This window comes from Elephas maximus, chromosome 3, assembly GCF_024166365.1.
Source record: "Elephas maximus indicus isolate mEleMax1 chromosome 3, mEleMax1 primary haplotype, whole genome shotgun sequence".
NCBI classification, from domain to species: domain Eukaryota; kingdom Metazoa; phylum Chordata; class Mammalia; order Proboscidea; family Elephantidae; genus Elephas; species Elephas maximus.
Genome location: NC_064821.1, coordinates 79534621 through 79554260, shown reverse-complemented (window position 1 = coordinate 79554260; position 19640 = coordinate 79534621). Strand labels below are relative to the sequence as shown.

Here is a 19640-nt window from a genome sequence, read left to right as displayed (position 1 = left end):
TTTCCCTGTCTGGGTTGACTTCTGATTGCTTGGCCCAGTGTTCTAGTCTTGGGTTGATACATGATATTATTGATTTTCTAAACAAAGAACTCCCTTTAGTATTTCTTGTAGTTGCATTTTGGTTTTTATGAATTCCCTAAAGTTTTGATTATCTGGAAATGTCCTAATTTCACCTTCATATTTGAGAGACAGTTTTGCTGGATATAAGATTCTTGGCTGGCAATTTTTTTCCTCCAATTTTTTATATAAGTCTTGCCATTGCTTTCTTGCCTGCATGGTTTTTTCTGAGTAATCTGAGCTGATTCTTTTTGACTCTCCTTTGTAGGTGACTTTTTGTTTATCCCTAGCTGCTCTTAAAATTCTCTATTTATCTTTGGTTTTGGCAAGTTTGATTATAATATGTCCTGGTGACTTTCTTTTTTAAAATCTACCTTATGTGGAGTTCAGTGAGCATCTTGGGTAGATATCTTCTCATCTTTGATGATATCAGGGGAAGTTTTCTGCCAACAAACCGTCAACAATTCTCTCTGTATTTTCTGTTATCTCTCCCCGTTCTGGTACTCCAATCACTCGTAGGTTATTACTCTTGATAGAGTCCCACATGATTCTTAAGGTTTCTGCATTTTTTTTTAATTCTTTTCTCTGATTTTTCTTCAAATATATTGGTGCCAAGTGCTTTATCTACTAGTTCAGAAATTAGGCCTTCCACTTGCGCGATTCTGCTCCTCTGACTTTTTATTGAGTTGTCTACTTTTGTAATTTTATTGTTAATCTTCTGAATTTCTGATTGCTGTCTATCTGTGGATTTTTCCAGCTTATTAAATTTTTCATTATTTTCCTGAATAATCTTTTTAATTTCCTCAATTGCTTTATCTGTGTGTTCCTTGGCTTCTTCTGCATATTGCCCATATTGCCTCATTTCCTTCCTGATGTCTTGAAGGGTTCTGTATATTAATCTTCCCTATTCTGCCTTTGGTAGTTCCAAGACTGCACTTTCATCTACAAGATCCCTTGATTCTTTGTTTTGAGTGCTTGTTGAGGTGATCATGGTCTGTTTCTTTATGTGACTTGATATTTACTCTTGTCTCCATGCCATCTATAAGTTATTGTATTAGTTTATTTTACGTTTGCTTACTGTATCGTAGCTTCTTGCTTTGTTTTGTTCTGATATGCCCAAATGGGTTGCTCTAGTGAGCTAGCTTGATTATTTTTGCCTTTGGAGCTCTGACGTCCTGTCCCCAGATGGCTAGAGCTGTTATCATGTATACCAGTCTAGGAGTCCATTCACTCTTCTTGTATGAATTCAGCCTAGGTGTCCAGGTAACTGATTAAGTGTGTGGTACAGGCTCTGTCCTACGGTCTTAGAGGGGCAGGGGTGATTGGTGTAGGTACTGGTATCCGGTTGCTGGTTGCAGCAGGAGGTCACACTTTGAACAAGGCAGGGGGCTGAGAATCGTCCCCCACGTGTCTCTGAGGAAAGCATGTCCCTGTTCCCTAGAGTGTACAGGTGGGTGGATTCTGCAGACGGACCATGGGCACCCAGTGTTTTTGGTTGTAAGGACTAGGAGGTACTGGTTATCCTTGGACCCCTGTTGCGGGTGGCTGGGTGACCCAAGTGGAGCCACCAGCCACTGGTTAGTAGAGCTGACAAATTATCTTTTCCCCCAAGTGGAAATTTATTCATCCTCCAAGGCCAGGAGGATGGCTCTAGGTGCTCAACAGGGCCTATCTCAGGTCCAGGGAAGTCAGCCACTGAAGCCGTCTTGGAGGGCTGGTGGTAAAATATACGCAAGTACTTAGCTTTTGCTGAGAGCACCGTTCTTCTCTGGTTCCGGAGGTGCTAGTAGGCTGTGTGGCTGGCTGCTTCTCCTTGAGGAAACTGTACCAGCCCACTGCAACCGCTCCCAGGAATGATGCCTGAGGGCTCCCTGCAATTCAGGTCCAGTAACTCCTCTCCGGGAATCATCTCTTCCCCCCCCCCCCCCCCCGCCCCTCAGTTCATTTTCTAAGCTTGCCTTTGATGTTCAGGGCTCATGGCTTGTCATAAATACACTCATTTCACTTCTTTTTTGGGGTCTTTGTTGTAAGAGGGCTCGCCAGAAGTGTCTGTCTATTCTGTCATCTTGGCTCCGACTCTGTCCTATTTTATTCTTAAGCAGAATTTTTACCACAACAGGTAAGCCAGTTTTGTCATCATTTTTGGTTCATAGAGATATGGTCCACTCTTTATCTCTACTAATGATAGAGAATACTGTCACCGTTACTGCAAAACAAAGAGCAGTCTGTACTCAGGAGATCGGAGGTTGGGGAAGGCTCTAGTGTTGAAACACTACAGTGCTCTAGGTGCCTTTTATTACCTCAGCAGGGTATGGAGACTAAAAGTCTAAATAGTTCTAAAAAATATTTCTGTGAGCTTCTTTTTGCCAATGACGGTTGTATTCTTGAGCCACATACTTCTACAGGGCATTTTTTATTTGTGTTTCTTCTGATTCTCACATTACTTCTAAAAAGTCGTCCTTATCCTGATTTATTTTACAGATAAGGACTCCGAAAAGTTATAAAATGTGTTGTGTCTTTCAGAAGTACATAGTTGCAGGGCCAGATTTGGGCCCAGGTGTGCCTGGCCCCAGAGTTCTTTCTTTTGTACCACATTTCAAAAAAATAAATAAATAAATTTTTTTTTTCCTTTGTAGATTATAATGATGGAAATTTAAATGTTGATAAATCTTTCACCTTCTAAAATGAGGTCAAAGAGGAAGTTTCCATCCATTCCAAGCAGTAACCCCAGTACTTCTATCAGCAAGTCCTGAGCTGAACAGGGCATTTACTTTCAGCATGGTATTTCTCCTGTGCTTGTAATCTCTAATGTAACGGTGGAATAAGTGTTCCCAGATACAGAGAGCAAGGTATTGGGTGAAAGAACGCTTGAGTGATACAGCTCGTTTCTTGTTCTCAGAGACACTGAGCGGAACAAAGACATTGCTTTCCTAGAAGCCCAGATCTACGAATATGTAGAGATTCTCGGGGTAAGTAACTGACTCTTCCGAGGGCTGTAAATACTAGAAGGTGTGGGAGTGAGATAGATATAAACTCCAGCAGGATATTTTCTCAGGGTTTAAAAGAGGAAGGGAGTAAACATTGAACTGGTGGAGCAAGAAAATGGGGTTTTCTCAGTGTCCATGTTCCTTCCTTAAGTCCCTCTTCTGCTGTCAGGTATATTCCCAAGGTTACCAAATTTCCTTGGGGCTAGAGATCTCTCTTGGGTCCTGGCATAGAAAGTAGGCTGCCTTCTCAGTGTAGTATCCAGAATAGTGCCTTAGCTCCATATATCCAGGATACAACCAAGAAGCAGACAGTCAAAAGGCAAATAAGAGATAGGTTACTAACAGAGCTTTCTGGTTATGACTTTTTATGAATAGTCATTACTTACATGTTCAGGAAATTATAAGAAACTAAGGCTGTAGTGTTAGTGGTATAAAGCTGCTGAGAGCTGCTCTTTGAATGTTCTTTCAGGAAGGAGTTGAAGGGTGGGCTAGGGGTGGGAAAAAGTTGAACCTCACTAAGATACTAAGATAACTTAGAGAAGGCAGGGGAGAGGAGTAGGAGGAAAACAGGCCCCTTTCAGGGAAGAGAAGGTAGAAGAAAGGGCAGTATTCATCCAGGGGAGATGGTTAGTGTTTCGGGGAGCCCTGGGGAAAGACTAACCTTTCTGGCAGTGTCTGCGTTTACAGTTTTCACCTGCTCTCTGAGCCGTTCTCTGCAGATACTCAGGTGGCATGTGAATGGGCAGCTCCACTCAGCTAGCCTGTCTCCTAAGAAGTTTGCATATTTCTGTCAGTTGCCATGGGTGTTTTCATTCTCCCTGTAGTTTGAGGAACACCTTCATAGTAGTTATAAAACTAGTCACCTATTGGTTTTCTCTGTTAGGACTGCTTTCAGTGAGAGGCAACTAGACAGACATTGGAAATTGGGAGCACTTATATTCTCCACAAGGAGCCCTGGTGTTACAGTTAATCCCCTAGCTGGTAACCAAAGTTTGGATGTTGGAACCCACCCAGTGGCTTCTCAAGAGAAAAGACCTGGTTCCTGTAAAGAGTACAGCCTAGGAAACTCTATGGGGCAGTTCTGTAGGATCACTTGGAATCAACTCAATGGCACACAACAATGTATTTTCCACAGTGAACTTGGGCTGTGCTAGGGTGGGCAGTAATGTGAGTTGCCAGTACTCTGAAGATGGCTGGGAGGGTAATTTGTGCCCTTGACATGAGATGGCAGCCACTACTCTCTCCCTTCTTTGAGAGCATCTTGCTTTCCCTGCCAGGAGGTGGCACTATTCACTTTGGAATTTGAACCAGTTCCAGCCAAAATGGCTTCCAGAGGTTGCTCTCATTGTATACTGCTATGATTTTTGCCATTATTTCACCATTTATTGATGCCTGTTGGTTTCCAGGCATTGTACTAGATCTTTGGGTACAATAGTGCATATGACACACCCTGTTACCCTTGAAAAGACCCACCTTATAGTTGGCTGGGGGAGATAGACAAATGTATAACGTGACTGTAATGGATTGAATTATGTCCCCGAAAAAATGTGTGTATCAATTTGGCTGGACCATGATTCATGGTATTGTGTGATTTTGCTATATATTGTAAATCCTGCCTCTATGATGTTAATGAGGAAGGATGGGCAACAGTTAGTGAGGCAGGGCTCAATCTACAAGATTGGACTGTGTCTTGAGGCAATCTCTTGAGATATAAAAAGTGAGAAGTAGTAGAGAGACAGGGGAACCTCCCACCACCAAGAAAGCAGTGCCAGGAGTATAGAGTGTCCTTTGGACCCAGAGGCCCTGCGTAGAAACTCCTAGTCCAGAGGAAGATTGATGAGAAGACCGACAGAGAGAGAAAGCCTTCCCCCGATCTGACACCCTGAATTTGGACTTTTAGCCTGCTTTACTCTGAGAAAACAAACTTCTCTTTGTTAAAACCACCCACTTGGGGTATTGCTGTTATAGTAGCACTAGATGACTAAGACAGCGACACATACTTGAATATACTGAGGGTTAAGTTCTCTAAGTAGAAAGAGGGAGAAAAATGGTTCCAAGTAGAGGGAACAGCAAGTACAAAGGTACAACATTATGAAAAGATATTAGAAGTTAAGGGACTAGTGAGAAATTAGGTGTGGCTGGAGTCTGCCTTGTGAGGAAGGGAGCGGTCAAAAAATTTAGAATAGTTGGAAGAGTTAGAAATTTGTCCTGTAAGGAGCAGGAAGTTCTTTATGCGGGAGAGCATGCCTTTAGATTTGTGTGTAAAAAGATAATCTGCAGAGAATCTAGCAAGAGAATGGAAGCTGGACTGGAAGGGGGAGAGACTCAGGGCAAGTGTGAAGCTGGGCGTCTTGGTGAGGGCAGTGACAGTGGAAAGGAGGACAAAGGATTAGTTCAGGAAATATTTTAGAGACAGAATAAATGAGACTTTGTTTTCTGTTGTTCTGTGATAATCTGTGACCTCCGATAAGTAATTTAGGCAAATGACCTGAAAGCTTTGACTTTTTCCTGGGAGATAAATCCAGGGACTGCTGAAAAGGGGTCTGATATGAAGGCAGGACTTTTGCTTTATTCTGCAAGAAAGAAAACTTTATCCTTGGAGTGAGGGGTCAGCAGGGGTTATGGGAAAACAGTAGGAAATTTCCCTCTGATTCTGTGCTGCTTTTCCTCTGACTTCCCTTTTCATTTATGGACCTGCCTTAGGAACAGCGACATCTCACTCATGAAAACGTGCAACGCAAGCAGGCAAGGACAGGAGAAGAGCGAGAAGAGGAGGAGGAAGAGCAGATCAGTGAGAGTGAAAGTGAAGATGAAGAGAACGAGATCATTTACAACCCCAAAAACCTGCCCCTTGGCTGGGATGGCAAAGTAAGTCCCACCACCACCACCTCTTGCCCCCATCCCGCATTTTGGAAGCAGTATAACCCTTAGCAGACATTGCTCTAATGCCATTTCTTATCTGATTTCTTTTAGCCCATTCCCTACTGGCTGTATAAGCTTCATGGCCTAAATATCAACTACAACTGTGAGATTTGTGGAAACTACACCTACAGAGGGCCCAAGGCCTTCCAGCGGCACTTTGCTGTGAGGAATTCAAAGCCATTTCTCCTGGGAATTAAATAATCGTGAGACTTCTAGAAAAGAGGATAGAGCAGCTTGAGAAGGCTGCTAGTGCCCAGAGCTTAATGGGATTACAGAGGGAACAAGCCTAAAGTCAAGCATAAGGCATATGGCTTTAGGCGCCAGTGCTACTCTTAAATAATGCCTGAAAGTTTCTGGTTCATTCTACCACTCTGTTATTTGAACCTCATTTCAGTTTTCTCTTGCTTGTTCTAGTACTTCTCTCTTCTTTTTTCTTTCTTCCAACACCTTAGACCGATCTGATTCCTTGGTCATTTTTCTTCTCCATTACTTGGGACTAAAGAGAATGCTGACCACATCTTTCTTTGGGACTTAACTGAGCCTTTGCCTCTTTGGGGGAAAAAAAAAAACCAATGAGATGACATTTATCGAGTTATTCTTGAGACAAGGAGTTGTCTGTGTAGCAGTCCAGTAAGTGGGTTTACCCTTGTTTTATTTCTGCCTTCAATTCTTAATACTTGAAGGAAATTTTTACAGAATAGGAAAGACTAGTCCTAGGATTGCAAATATGTGTGAAGTCCTCCTTCCCTTCCTCCTTCACTCCAGATGTTACTAATTTACCCTGGCTCTTTCCCACTGAACCCTGTAGTGGTCTCTGAATCTCTCAGCGCTGCCTTTCCAATCAATTGCAGTTGACATACAGGATAAAGCCCAGCCCATTTGTCATCCCTGAGCCAAGACTGTCATTACATCACTCTCTCCCTACTCTCCCCATACCTCCGTTTTCACAACTGGTAAACAAACTGCCTTCTCCTTTACTTACGAGGATGACAGTGACCTGCCGGTACTATACCTTATATAAGGCTACTTGTGCTGATTGTGGGGATTGCTTGGGCTGCATCAGGCTCTCCCCCAGCACGGGAGGTAACTGGTCAGAGTTGTGTTTTCTATGATCTCGAGCCAAAGGTTTTGTCTGAAGAACTACTGGATCTAAGATCTAAGTTACATAAAGCAGCTCAGGAAGGCAGACAATGCAACGCTTCTTCGAAACATCTGCCTCCTGTCAGTCACAACCAGCTGTTTACAGACATTATCTGCCAAAGGAATGCTTCTTTTAGGTGGAATCTTTTGCAAAGGGTTGGGTGAAGGTTTATGAGTAGAATGGACTTAATGCTCGGTGTCCAACTATTCCCATTTCACATTGTCTTTTGGCTTCTCTCTTTTCCCAGGAATGGCGTCATGCTCATGGCATGAGGTGTTTGGGCATCCCAAATACTGCCCACTTTGCTAATGTGACACAGATTGAAGATGCTGTCTCCTGTAAGTCAACTCCATTCCTAGGCTAGACCAAGCACCCACTCCTACTACGATTCACTGTCCCAATACCCTGGTGAATCAGGCCCGAGGGCAGTAGGTTGTGGGTATTAAAAACTGGAACAGTCATATAATTATGCAGTTTTAAGGAGAGTGACTTAGTCAGCAGTATTGATTGTTCTTCCTTTGAGAAGAGTCCTATGCTGAGTGTAAAATAGGAATTCCTAACCTGAAATCTGTGTACTCCCCTGTATGTAGGATTTTGACGAATTGTACAGATAGTCCCCAACTTACCACAGAGTTCCATTCCAAACCATAAATTGGTTCTAGCGTAAGTTGAATACCACTTCTTTTATAGGTTTTCATTATTACTGCGTTATTATCCATATCAGTGTCTTTATGTATCGTAATATCGAACGTATATGATTGAACATCTGAGAATGATAACATCAGCAAATTACGCACTGCAACGTTGTGTGTAGTACTTTTTACTAATGATAAGATGTACAAAAGAAGAACACAGTTGTAAGCGCAGTTTGTCGTAACTAAGATACGACGTAAGTCAGAGACTACCTGTATGTATATCTTCTGAATTGTTTTTAATATGTGAAGAACCTTATGCTGAGTGAAATAAGTCAGTCACAACAGGGCAAATATTGTATGAGACTACCATTATAAAGTAACAACAAAAGGTTTACACACAGGAGAAATAACCTCTTCGATGGTTACCAGGGATGGGAGGAAGAGGGAGGGAAAGTTACCAAAGAGATAGTAGACATGTGTTGATATTGGTGAAGGGAAGGCTGTACACAATATGGGAGAAGTTAGCACAACATGACCAAAGCAAGAGAGGACACCGTGAGGAATGTAGAAATAAAAGACAACTGTGGTAACAATTATAGAATAGACAGTCCTGTAGCAGTAGCATTAACAAAGAATAATCTACAAATCTACACAGATAGATATGCCAAGAGATGAGGGAGGGGTAGAGGAGCACACCCACCAGCAGATACAGGCTTTGTAGTGAAAATTTCTAAATATGACTGTAGGTGCTCCTCATACATTCATATAGACAATAGAGCACACAAGTGGCACAGTCAGGGAGACTACTCAGACATAACTAAATACCTCTTGGGAAGAAATTCCCAGGTTCAAAGGCAAAGGACCATAGATTCAGGGGACATCTATGTCAATTGGCACAACATAGTTCTTAAAAACAATGTTCTACATCCCACTTTGGTGAGTAGTGTCTGGGGTCTTGAAAGCTTACAAGCAGCAATCTGAGATACAGCTATCAGTCTCTTCTAGTCCAGAGCAAAGGAAAGTGAAAAAAACTGAAGACTGAAGGGGGTAATTAGTCCAAAGGACTAATGGACCACATGAACCACAGCCCGCTTAACCCTGAGACCAGAAGAACTAGATGGTGCTCGGCTACCACTACCTACCACTCTGACTGCGATTACAATAGAGGTTCCCAGACAGAGTGGGAGAAAAATGTAGACTACAAGATCAAATTCACAAAAAAGACCAGACTTAGACTGGTCTTTCAGGGACTGGAGGAACCCCTGACACTATGGCCTCCAGATACCCTTTTAACTCAGAACTGAAGCCACTCCCAAGGTTCACCTTTCAGCCAGAAATTAGGCAGGGCTGTGAAACAAACAGTAACACATGTGAGGAGCATGCTGCTTAGATCAGTAAAGTATACGAGACAAAATGGGCAACACCTGCCTAAAAAAGAAAAGACTAGAAGGCGGGAAGGGACAGGAAAACTGGACTGGACTAATGGAACTGAGGAACGCGGGGTGGAAAGGGAGAGGGGTGAGTGGTGACATGTGCAAGGATTGCAACAAATGTCACAAAACAGTTTGTGTGTATAAATTTTTGAATGAGAAACTAATTTGCTCTGTAAACATTCACATGAAGTACAATTAAGAAAAAATACCTTAAGAACTACTAATATATAGAAAAAAATACAAATCTCAGTAAGCTTGTTTCTGAGCCCACAGTACAGATACACAGAGACAAAACAGCACAATACCTCTTAGAGAGAGATGTGCCGTGCACACCACGAAATGTGTTGTCACAGTACCCAGGGGTCCTCAGCCGAGGCTTCCTGTTTGCCTGGCAGTGGTAGCTTTTTCTGCCATTAGCATCTTCCTCACAGGCTTTTTATTTCTTTCCTGTTTATCTCTTGTCTGTCATGTTTTTACTTTCAACTAGTTAGCCTGAGAAAGAGGTTTATTTTACCACTCTACTTTGTTAAATTACACACACTCACTAAAGTAGTACATGGGCCAAGAAAAACAAATAAAAACAGAAAAATAATTTCACGTGTCTGCCTATAAAATGTATTGTATCTTTGTGTCTGATATTTGTATGGTCGGTGGTTTGTAAAAGGTTTATGTCCACCTGGAAAGAAGTACTTCTCTCTCTCCACATGTAGGCTGAGTTAAACTTCTTACAGTGTCCAAGTCTTTAATTTCATACTTTCATCTATTTATTTTGAATTCTGATAGAGACATGGTGCTATTTCCAATTATGATTGTTTTGTTCCTTCTTGCACTTCTGATGAATTTTGTTTTTGTGTTTGAGTCAAACAAACTCAGTATTGTATCATAAACTTACTATTCATTCCCATTTTCTTTTTGAAATTCCCTTTATCTGATGTCATTGTTCTGTTATGATAGACTATTTCCCCAGTTATCAAGATTTTGACAACAAATATTGGCTATTTTTTTAATCTCACTCATCAATATTTGTCATTACAGAGGGATATTAAGCCTTTTACCCTCAATGTATTGATCTGTTTATAATCATCTACTTTCTGGACAGTTACTTAAATGTTGTTAGGTTTGTTTGTACTTCTCATTTATGTGGTGTGTTTGGTAGTTTTGAAACTACCTTTGGACAGGTATTTTTCTAACGTTTCTAACTAACTTTTTATGAATAGTATATTTCTAATACTAATTTCTATTATTGTCATGGATAATATATATAATGTTCATGGTATAATATATACAGTATATATTATTAAATTGAATTATTACAGAAGAAAAGTTATATATCAGTGGTCTGAAGTACCATAGATTCCATACTTATTTCTTTTCCTAATTTATCAGTAGGTTTTATTTTATATTTTTAATCTTATCCTATCATTATCTTAACATCTTGTTTATAAAAAGTGATACTTAAAATTTCTGTTGTCATGATCCTGGTTGATAAATTCTGTCACGTTCTTGTGATATGTTCTGCTTCAATGGCCAAGTGTGCTCCAAACCCCATTCCTAATTTAGTATCATGTGGTGGTTAACTCAGGGTCTCGAGAGTCAGCCTCTTGGGGTCAGTCATGGCTCCACCTCTTACTAGCTGTGGGATCCTGGGCAAGTTACTTACCTCTCAGTGCCTTAGTTTCCATATCTTTAAGACGTGGAATTGTCTTGAAGTTCAATTAGATCATATGGGTAACAAGCTTAAAACAGTATAGTATGTTGTTAGTAAGCACAACTGCCATCATCACCATCTTCATTTGTGGGTTCTTCTGCAGAGTGTGAGCAGTGAGATCCAAAGTCATTTCCATCTTTTCATTCAAAGTTTAATGCTAATATTGCTAGAAACCATTTAACCAAGTGCCTGTTAGTATGCCAGATACTATGGGAAATGTTACACACTCGTGCAGTTCTCACTTAAGCCCACAGGGTAGTAGGCATCACCCGCATTTTCAGGTGAAGAAATTGAGACCCAGAGAAGCTAGGTGACCGTCACAAGGTTGCAAAGCTTCTAAGTGGAAAACCCAGGGCTCATGCCCATGTCTGTCGTGTGACATAAGAGTCTTTTCTCTGTCTGCAATGCTCCACTGCCTTCCTTTAAATCACCCTCATCAAGTTGTGGGTCAATCTTGAAAGGTTATTCCAGAAGGAAACTTCACACATTCTCTAATTAGCCATACAGCGATTTTTAGGAATATTTTACCTTTTTTCTAGAATATTCTTGGCAGGTTCATGATTCTTCCATTACCCCATATCATTTTCAGAATATGTCCTTATTCAGCTGTCTAGGTTAATCAGTTATTTTTATGTGCATGTTTTTATTATTGCCAAGTCTTTGATTTCCTATATCAGTTCTCCCCATCATGGCTTCCTTTGATATGTTTAGGTTCTCTACATAGCATGGAAACCCTGGTGGCGTAGTGGTTAAGTGCTATGGCTGCTAACCCGAGGGTCGGCAGTTCAAATCCACCAGGTGCTCCTTAGAAACTCCATGGGGCAGTTCTACTCTGTCTTATAGGGTCGCTATGAGTCGGAATCGACTCAACGGCACTGGGTTTGGTTTTTTTGGTGTCTACATAGCATTTGTGGAAATCCTGCTGGCATGGTGGTTAAGTGCTATTATGGCTGCTAACCAGAAGGTTGGCGTTTCAAATCCATTAGGCACTCCGTGGAAACTCTATGGGACAGTTCTACTCTGTCCTGTAGGGTCGCTATGAGTCTGAATTGACTCAACAGCAATGGGTTTGGGTTTTTTGGTTTTTACATAGCATTTCTAGTTTTAGTTATATCTCAATGTTATCACTTTCTCTTTCCATTTTTTTCCCCATCCTCTAGAAGAGTATTCATAGGCTTGTTACAATTTTGTCATCACTTTTGCCCCCTTTTCTGTTTCAAGTACCATTCCTCCTTTTAAATACCTTAGATTAACTCTATCTGGCTTCATTGCAGGCATTCAGTGACATAAGTAGGTGGTTATATACGTGTAAATGCTCACAAGACTGACAGACTATTTCTCAGGTATATGGCTAGTAAACAAAAAACCAAATCCATTGCCATCAAGTCGATCCTGACTCATAGTGACCCTATAGGACAGAGTAGAACTGCCCCATAGGGTTTCCAAGGAGTGGCTGGTAGTAGTAAACATCGATAATTATTGAGTTGAATTTAATTCTTACATTGTGCAGAGTTTCTTTAAGTTTTATTTCCTGTTGGTGGTATGATTCTTTTTTTATTAAATTTGAATTGCTGTTTTGTTTTTAAGCATATAAATTAGATCTTAGGGATTTTTGGTTATAAGGAAGAGAGCCTACTAACACTAGCCCAATGTCCTCCATACTCTTTATGAAAATGTGCTTATTTGGCAGTGCTTCTCTCTGTAGATCCACCTTCTTCACTTCCTTGTTTCTTCTCTATTAACCTCGGTTACCAATGAAGGCAACTCCAGCCCACGTTCTATATGACTTTTTAAGTTTCAAGAGCCCGTGTCATCCAGCTCACAGAGTCTTTCAGTGTCCCAGTTTCTAATACCTGGGGAAGACAACAGCTAGGCACTGCTGGGTCAGGTGCCATCTGTATTCCTGTTGGCTATGTCTTCAGTAATGCTGGTGGTGAATGTAGTTACTGTTACATAGGACTGTTCCTCCAGGGAGTGTCGGGTAGACATGTGCTCTGTGGCAGGGAAGTAGGCATTGGCACAGTTCCTATGCAGGATTTTACTTGTTGTTTTAGATGATTCTGTTGAAGCTTTTCTTTTCCCTGTCTTGGAACTCTTAGGCAGAAGGGAGAGATTCAGTACTGTCATTTAAGCTGGGTCTCTCAGAAGTTGCAGTTGATTTTATTTATTTTTACTTAAATGAAGAATTTCACTTGTAAATTTATCCATTATTCCCAGACTATTGAAAATTCTGTTTGAAGCGGTAAGCAGGAGTATGCAATCTTTTGTCCTGCCACGGGTGTTCATAAGCCAAGAGGTTGAGAATCTTATAAGTTACATCTCCTTTGAGGAAAGCATCTAATGCGAGATGATCCTCTGGTGGGGGTGGGGGGCTTCCTGGCTGGTCTCTGAACAGCACGTTTCAGAGATGGAGGGTGATGTGTATGGGAGGAGGCGTGCTAGCAACTCACCCTGAGTCCCACAGTGACGGGCAACAGGCCCCCTTTACTTAGGTCAGTGGTTTTCAGCATTTCCTTTTTAAGCATCAGAGCTCTTTGCAAACAAACTGTGATGTGGAACTCCAATATATAAATTAGAATAAAGCAGAACTTCTCTGTGGGAAACCTATGAGTCGGAATAGACTTGACGGCAGTGGGTTTGGTTTTGGTTTTTTGGTATTGGCTTTAAAAAAAATGAACAAAACACAGCAAAGAGAGTACTGTGGAAGTGCCACCAGGGGCCTCCATTTAAGTGGTTGGTCACACTTTATCAATATTTACTATTATCTGCCTAACTGAAAAACTACTAAAGCATCGAGTCCAAATATTGCTGTCTCATTTATAATACTTAAACATCTTAGGAAAATCTAAGTACAGTCCCTACAAGAGCAGTTGCTTTGCTAAAATGATGATATCCTGTGTCTGTGGCCTTTTCTTGGGTCAAGTGTCCCATCAAAAACAATTAGTTTGACCTACTCGTAGTGAACCTCCCTGGCGCCTAGTGGTGATCACAAGAGCAGTTGCTTTGCTAAAATGATGATATCCTGTGTCTGTGGCCTTTTCTTGCGTCAAGTGTCCCATCAAAAACAGTTTGTTTGACCTACTCGTAGTAAACCTCCCTGGCACCTAGTGGTGATCACATTCTTTTCTAATTGCTTTCAGAGTTCTCTGAGGAATAACACCTCACTTACTACTCTGGTTTCTTAAATCCATTTTTTCCTTCAAGAAAATCAGGACAGCGTTTCCCATCCTCCAGTATTTTTGGTTCAAGTTACCAGATTCCGGAGTGGCCTGGATGACGACTGTCAGGGCCCTGTTCTGGCACGTAGGAAGCACACCATAAATTCTCCACTCTTTCCAATAGGCCTGCTACCTGAGTGTGAAGACTTCAGCTAATTTAAAGCAATCAGCAGGAAAGGAGAAAAACAAAAAAACACTTGTTGAGCATCTGTGTGCCAGGCACAGAGCTAAGCACTTTTCCATGCATTGTCTCATTTTCTATTTCTTAGGCTTCAACTCTCTTTACATGATGTCTCTACTAATCTTGTCAAGTGTAAAGATTGTTCTACTTGATAGGAAAGATGGAAGCATATAGCAATCAAATAGTTAATGCCTTCTCACTGTCATCAACTAATGTTTTACCATCTTCCCTCCTTAGCCGCGGACCTGTCTTCTCTATTCACTGTATCCAATTGTGCTAAGAGTGTAACTTCTTGGCATCATTCTTAAAGATTCATGTCGTTCTCTCCCTGGTTTTGTGACTGTCTTGTCTGATTGCCGCCTCTGTGGTGGTTTTGTAGCTGTCTTCCCATTTCTGTCTTCAGTGGGACAGATTTGTTAATGAGCTGACGTAATTTTGTCCTTAATGTCTCCCGTGTTTTTTGAACCATCTTATCATTTAGACTCTTTGGCCGTGATAGTGCACCTGTCTTTCTCTGAAGTTTTTGTCATATATGCACCAGATTAAGCAGACGTGTTTGACATATTTGGTAGTATTTCCTTTCTCTTGTATTATAATCTTTAAGACAGTAAGACCCCTTTGTCCCCAAATTCCCATAGGTTTTTCCATATGGATAAACTAAGTTCTTTCTTCAAGAGCATCAATTTTCTCTTCTATGAGGTCTTCAGTTATATTTAATCTAATTTTCTTTTACAGCAAAACGAAGATTATGGTTAATTTTGCAGTCGAGGGGCTTTTTTCTATGGGTGGTCCAGAACCAAAATTCCAGCTTAGGGCAAGCAGGAGTCTCAAGGGTAGAGTCACCTAGGGGGGCCCTGGTAAGTGGGGGAGGGTGTTGTTGTAACACTGTGTGCCCGATGGATGCTCATTGAATCCTGACTGCTGCTTGTTTCTCATCCTGCAGTGTGGGCCAAGCTGAAACTGCAGAAGGCGTCGGAACGATGGCAGCCTGACACCGAGGTGGGTGCTAATGTAGGGGATTAGGATCTGGGACAAAGTCAGGGACAGCATCAAGTGACAGCTCTTTCACCATGTAGAAGGGAGAACATGTCCCTTGGTCACGGTAGTAGCTAGTATAATGTGACAGTATCGATAATTTGATTCTTGACCTATAAGCCTGATTTATTTTTGATATTTAATATGTCACACTTTAAATCTGTGTCTCAAGCCAGGTTGTATTCTCTCATTGAAAATTCTGTTTGAAGCGGTAAGCAGGAGTATGCAATCTTTTGTCCTGCCACGGGTGTTCATAAGCCAAGAGGTTGAGAATCTTATAAGTTACATCTCCTTTGAGGAAAGCATCTAATGCGAGATGATCCTCTGGTGGGGGTGGGGGGCTTCCTGGCTGGTCTCTGAACAGCACGTTTCAGAGATGGAGGGTGATGTGTATGGGAGGAGACGTGCTAGCAACTCACCCTGAGTCCCACAGTGACGGGCAACAGGCCCCCTTTACTTAGGTCAGTGGTTTTCAGCATTTCCTTTTTAAGCATCAGAGCTCTTTGCAAACAAACTGTGATGTGGAACTCCAATATATAAATTAGAATAAAGCAGAACTTCTCTGTGGGAAAGCTCAGTCTTCTTGGCTGCCCTATCACCCTGTGCACTGGCCTCTTAGGCCGAAACCTAGAAATGGTTTGAAAGCTGTTGTCTTAGATCAGCCTTTCTCAGCTAGGTTTCCTCAACTGAAACACAGAATGTGATTTGAATGAACTGTTTCTCAGATCTTCCAAGGACAGATTATAACTTATACTAGTACCAGTCTAGGTCCCCAGGAGAGAAGTTAATTCACTACACAGTGGATGCCTCAGGGCAGGGCAGTAGAGCTTGATTCTGTTGGGGAACCCCAGTGAGAAGGGCTGTCTTAGATGAACACCAATCTTGGAGTACTAGAATGTGCTGTGGAATCAGGCGAGGATGAGCTCAGGTGCTCAGAAATTGGTTCCAAACATTTCCCCCAGTGGGTGTAGCTGACAACGCGTACCCCCCTTCCTTTTTAGGAAGAGTATGAAGACTCCAGTGGGAATGTTGTGAATAAGAAGACTTATGAGGATCTGAAAAGACAAGGACTGCTCTAGTGTTCTGATCTGTCCCGGCTGTCAGGTTTGCCCTGGCTTCCTGGAGATCAGCTTTTTTTACTTCTCCACATCAAATGCTCCTAAAGACTTTTTGCTATGTAGAATTGTGGCCTAGCATGCATCTTGTAGAAACAAGGCATGGTTGCAGGGTTGAGATGTGTTTTATCTCTGTTTTATACTAAAAAGGATTCTGTCAGAAAATAAAATCAGCATTTCTTCTGAATGTGTCTTGTTCTGAAGCCCAAAGTCAGTGGACGAATTCAATTCAGTCTTTTAGTTCTGAGCACATCTCTGCCCCTTTCTCACCAACTTCAGTGTAACTAAGGCTTAATGAGCACCTGTCATGTTACATATGTTAGGTAAACTTAACCTATTGCCAGTCCCCCATTTGCTGCCACTTCACCAAATGAGCATTGGCCAGGATAAGCCCAGCCCTTAGTGGAGTCAGCCATAAGTGCACACACAAGAAAGATAGGGCGAGCCAGGGCCTCTGCTGAGGACAAAGTTGCAGCACCAAGTTTTGTTTTTTTTATTTGCCTGGGTCTGCAGCCCTTCCTTCTCCCCAATTCTCAGCAGCCTGGCACAGAATAGAAGTAGGAGCAGCTTCACCTGCTCCTAGTTCAGAATGAGAGTTGTGCTTTAGTTATCCTGTCTGCATATTTCCCCTACAAAATCCCTGTTTGACTTTGTTTTTTTGTGTGCCATCAAGGCAATTCCAACTCGTAGTGATCCTTTAGGAGAAAGTAGAACTGTCCCATAGGGTTTCCAAGGCTGTAATCTTTATGGGAGCAGGCTGTCCTATCTCTCTCCTGCAGAGCGTCTGATGGGTTTGAACCATCAAACTCTGGGTAAGTAGCCAAGAACTTAACCACTGTGCCACTGCGGCTCCTTGTTTGACATTACAAGTGGCTAACGTTCTTGTGTTGTCCAAGACATTGTGTGGAGTTGAGCAGCTGCTGCAAGATCTGAAGCCAGTATCCCAAGTCAAAAGAACTAGGGGAGCCAAGGAGGTACTGATCTGCCCACAAGCACAATTGCCAGGGCCCTGCTCCAGAACAGGATTTCCCCAGAGGCCCCTTTTGCCTGTCAGCACTCAGACCTTCAGCTTTGTTGTTTTTGTCAAATATATACATATATGTATGTCTGTGTGTGGTGGTGTTAGATGCCATTGAGTCACTTCTGACTCATAGCGAGTCTATAGGACAGAGTAGAACTGCCCCATGAGGTTTCCAAGGGAACAGCTGATGGATTTGAACTGCTGAGCTTTTAACCACTATACCAAATACCAAATCTGTTGCCACCGAGTTGATTCCGACTCATAGCGACCCTACAGGACAGAGTAGAACTGTCCCACAGAGCTTCCAAGGAGTGCCTGATGGATTCGAACAGCCAACCTTTCGGTTAGCTTCCGTAGCTCTTACCCACTACACCACCAGGGTTTCCGTGTGTGTGTGTGTGTGTGTGTGTGCACGCGCGCGCGCCATAATCAACTCATAGTGACCATACATATATATATTTGTGTATTTATTTTAAAAATCCGAGCTCCAGAACTGGCATTCTCCATCAGGCTTAACTAGTACCCTGGTCATCACCATGGCAGTAAGGTTTCAACCACCCCCAACCCTGTGGCACTTCACTCTGGTTTGATATTTTCTTCCTAGTTCAACCCATCCCTGAGGCAACTCCTCTTGGGTACGTTTGTGCTTTGGCTCCTCTAGTTGTTTAAAACCCCAGTTGGCCAACCTCTCTAGGGACCGAGCTTCTGAAACTGAGTGAGTGGAAAATTAAACCTAATTGAGCCATCTAGACACGCTACCAACAATTGGCCGAAGGTGCAAGGAGACATTGCCAACTGGGAAGAGAGTTCAGCAAAGCCCTGGAAATGGTAAAAGTGGGAGGAGACTTCCCTCCAGGCTTCCTGCTGGCAATTAGCACTGAAGCTACCAAGAAATGCACCTGTTGCTTTCCAGCAGGCACACTCTTCAGCAGCCCCTCTTGAGGAGAGGACACCTGAGACTTGATGGTTAATGCCTGTCATGGATTGAATTGTGTCCTTCAGAAATATCTGTCAACTTGGCCAGGTCGTGGTTCCCAGTATTGTATGATTGTCTACCATTTTGTTGTCTGATGTGATTTCCCTTTGTGTTGTAAATCCTATCACTATGATGTAATGAAATGGATTAGTGGCTGTTACATTGATGAGATCTACAAGATAGTGTCTTAAGCCAATCTCTTTTGAGATATAAAGAAAGAAGTGAGCAGAGAAATAGGGAGACCTCATACCACCAAGTAGGCAATGCTGGGAGTAGAGTGTGTCCTTTGGACCTGGGGTTCCTGTGCAGAGAAACTCCCAGATCACGGGAAGATTGATGACAAGGATCTTCCTTCCGAGTTGACAGAAGAAAGCCTTCCCCTGGTCCTGGCGCCCTGAATTTGGACTTCTAGCCTACTTGACTGTGAGAGAATAAATTTCTCTTTGTTAAAGCCATCAACTTGCGGTATTTCTGTTATAGCAGCACTGGATAACTACGACAATGCCATATCCCAAGAACCTGTTTTTCTTCTATAAGGTGTGGAGGGGAGGTGGGACGAGGTGCTGAGGAGTCATGTCATCACCCCTGCCCAGAAGCCTGACAGGTAACTGCTGTCATTTGTGTGAACTATGTACAAGAACAACCTTGGGGGAACCTGGGGGTTACCTGTTCCAGCAAAGCCTTTTTGTTCATTTGTTACATTCATTCACTCACGTATTTTATTAGTGCTTTTTTCTATGTACCGGGCACAGCTAGGTTTGCAATCCAGAATTAGGTGGAGGTGAGAATACAGGAGCATAAGCCAGAGGTAAAGAGTATCAATAGCAACCTCGGTGAGCAGGCAGGAAGAGGCATTTAAGCAACTACTGAGGGGGATAGAGCCGTTAGACGAGATGCTGGCAAATTCAGAGCAGAAGTGGTTCTCCTCCAAGGTGATTAGCTCAGTAGTTATTAATATTTTTAGGATCAAGGATTCCTTTGGAAGTACAAAGTTAAGCATGGACTTTCTCTCTAGAAAAATGTAAATGCACATACACAAATTTTGCAGACAATTTCAGAGGTTCATGGATCCCGGAAGTTCAGCCTTGGTTCCTGGGTTAGGAATCTTTTTTTAGATATGGAGTCTCAACCTCTGCCAGGGCTTTTCCTGCTGAGAACAGGTGATTCAGCTAGGTCTTGAAGAAAGATTCCCCATCAGGGAAGAAACACAG

General features: G+C 42.3%; 1 protein-coding gene across 3 annotated transcripts in view; it reads left to right on the top strand.

Moving 5' to 3' along the window:
* The window catches only part of SF3A3 (splicing factor 3a subunit 3), a 34859-nt gene extending 15759 nt beyond the window's left edge, over positions 1 to 19100 (top strand). The window contains exons 12-17 of one of the 3 annotated variants that reach the window (XM_049878825.1): positions 2957 to 3026; positions 5748 to 5912; positions 6018 to 6128; positions 7355 to 7445; positions 15226 to 15281; positions 16319 to 19097. In XM_049878825.1, coding sequence (XP_049734782.1) covers positions 2957 to 3026; positions 5748 to 5912; positions 6018 to 6128; positions 7355 to 7445; positions 15226 to 15281; positions 16319 to 16396 — 571 coding nt within the window. In that variant the 3' untranslated portion in view covers positions 16397 to 19097. Of the gene's footprint in view, positions 1 to 2956; positions 3027 to 5747; positions 5913 to 6017; positions 6129 to 7354; positions 7446 to 15225; positions 15282 to 16318 lie in introns of all 3 variants that reach the window. The other 2 variants (XM_049878824.1, XM_049878826.1) reach the window with 2 other exon arrangements.
* The last annotated feature ends 540 nt before the right edge of the window (positions 19101 to 19640 follow it).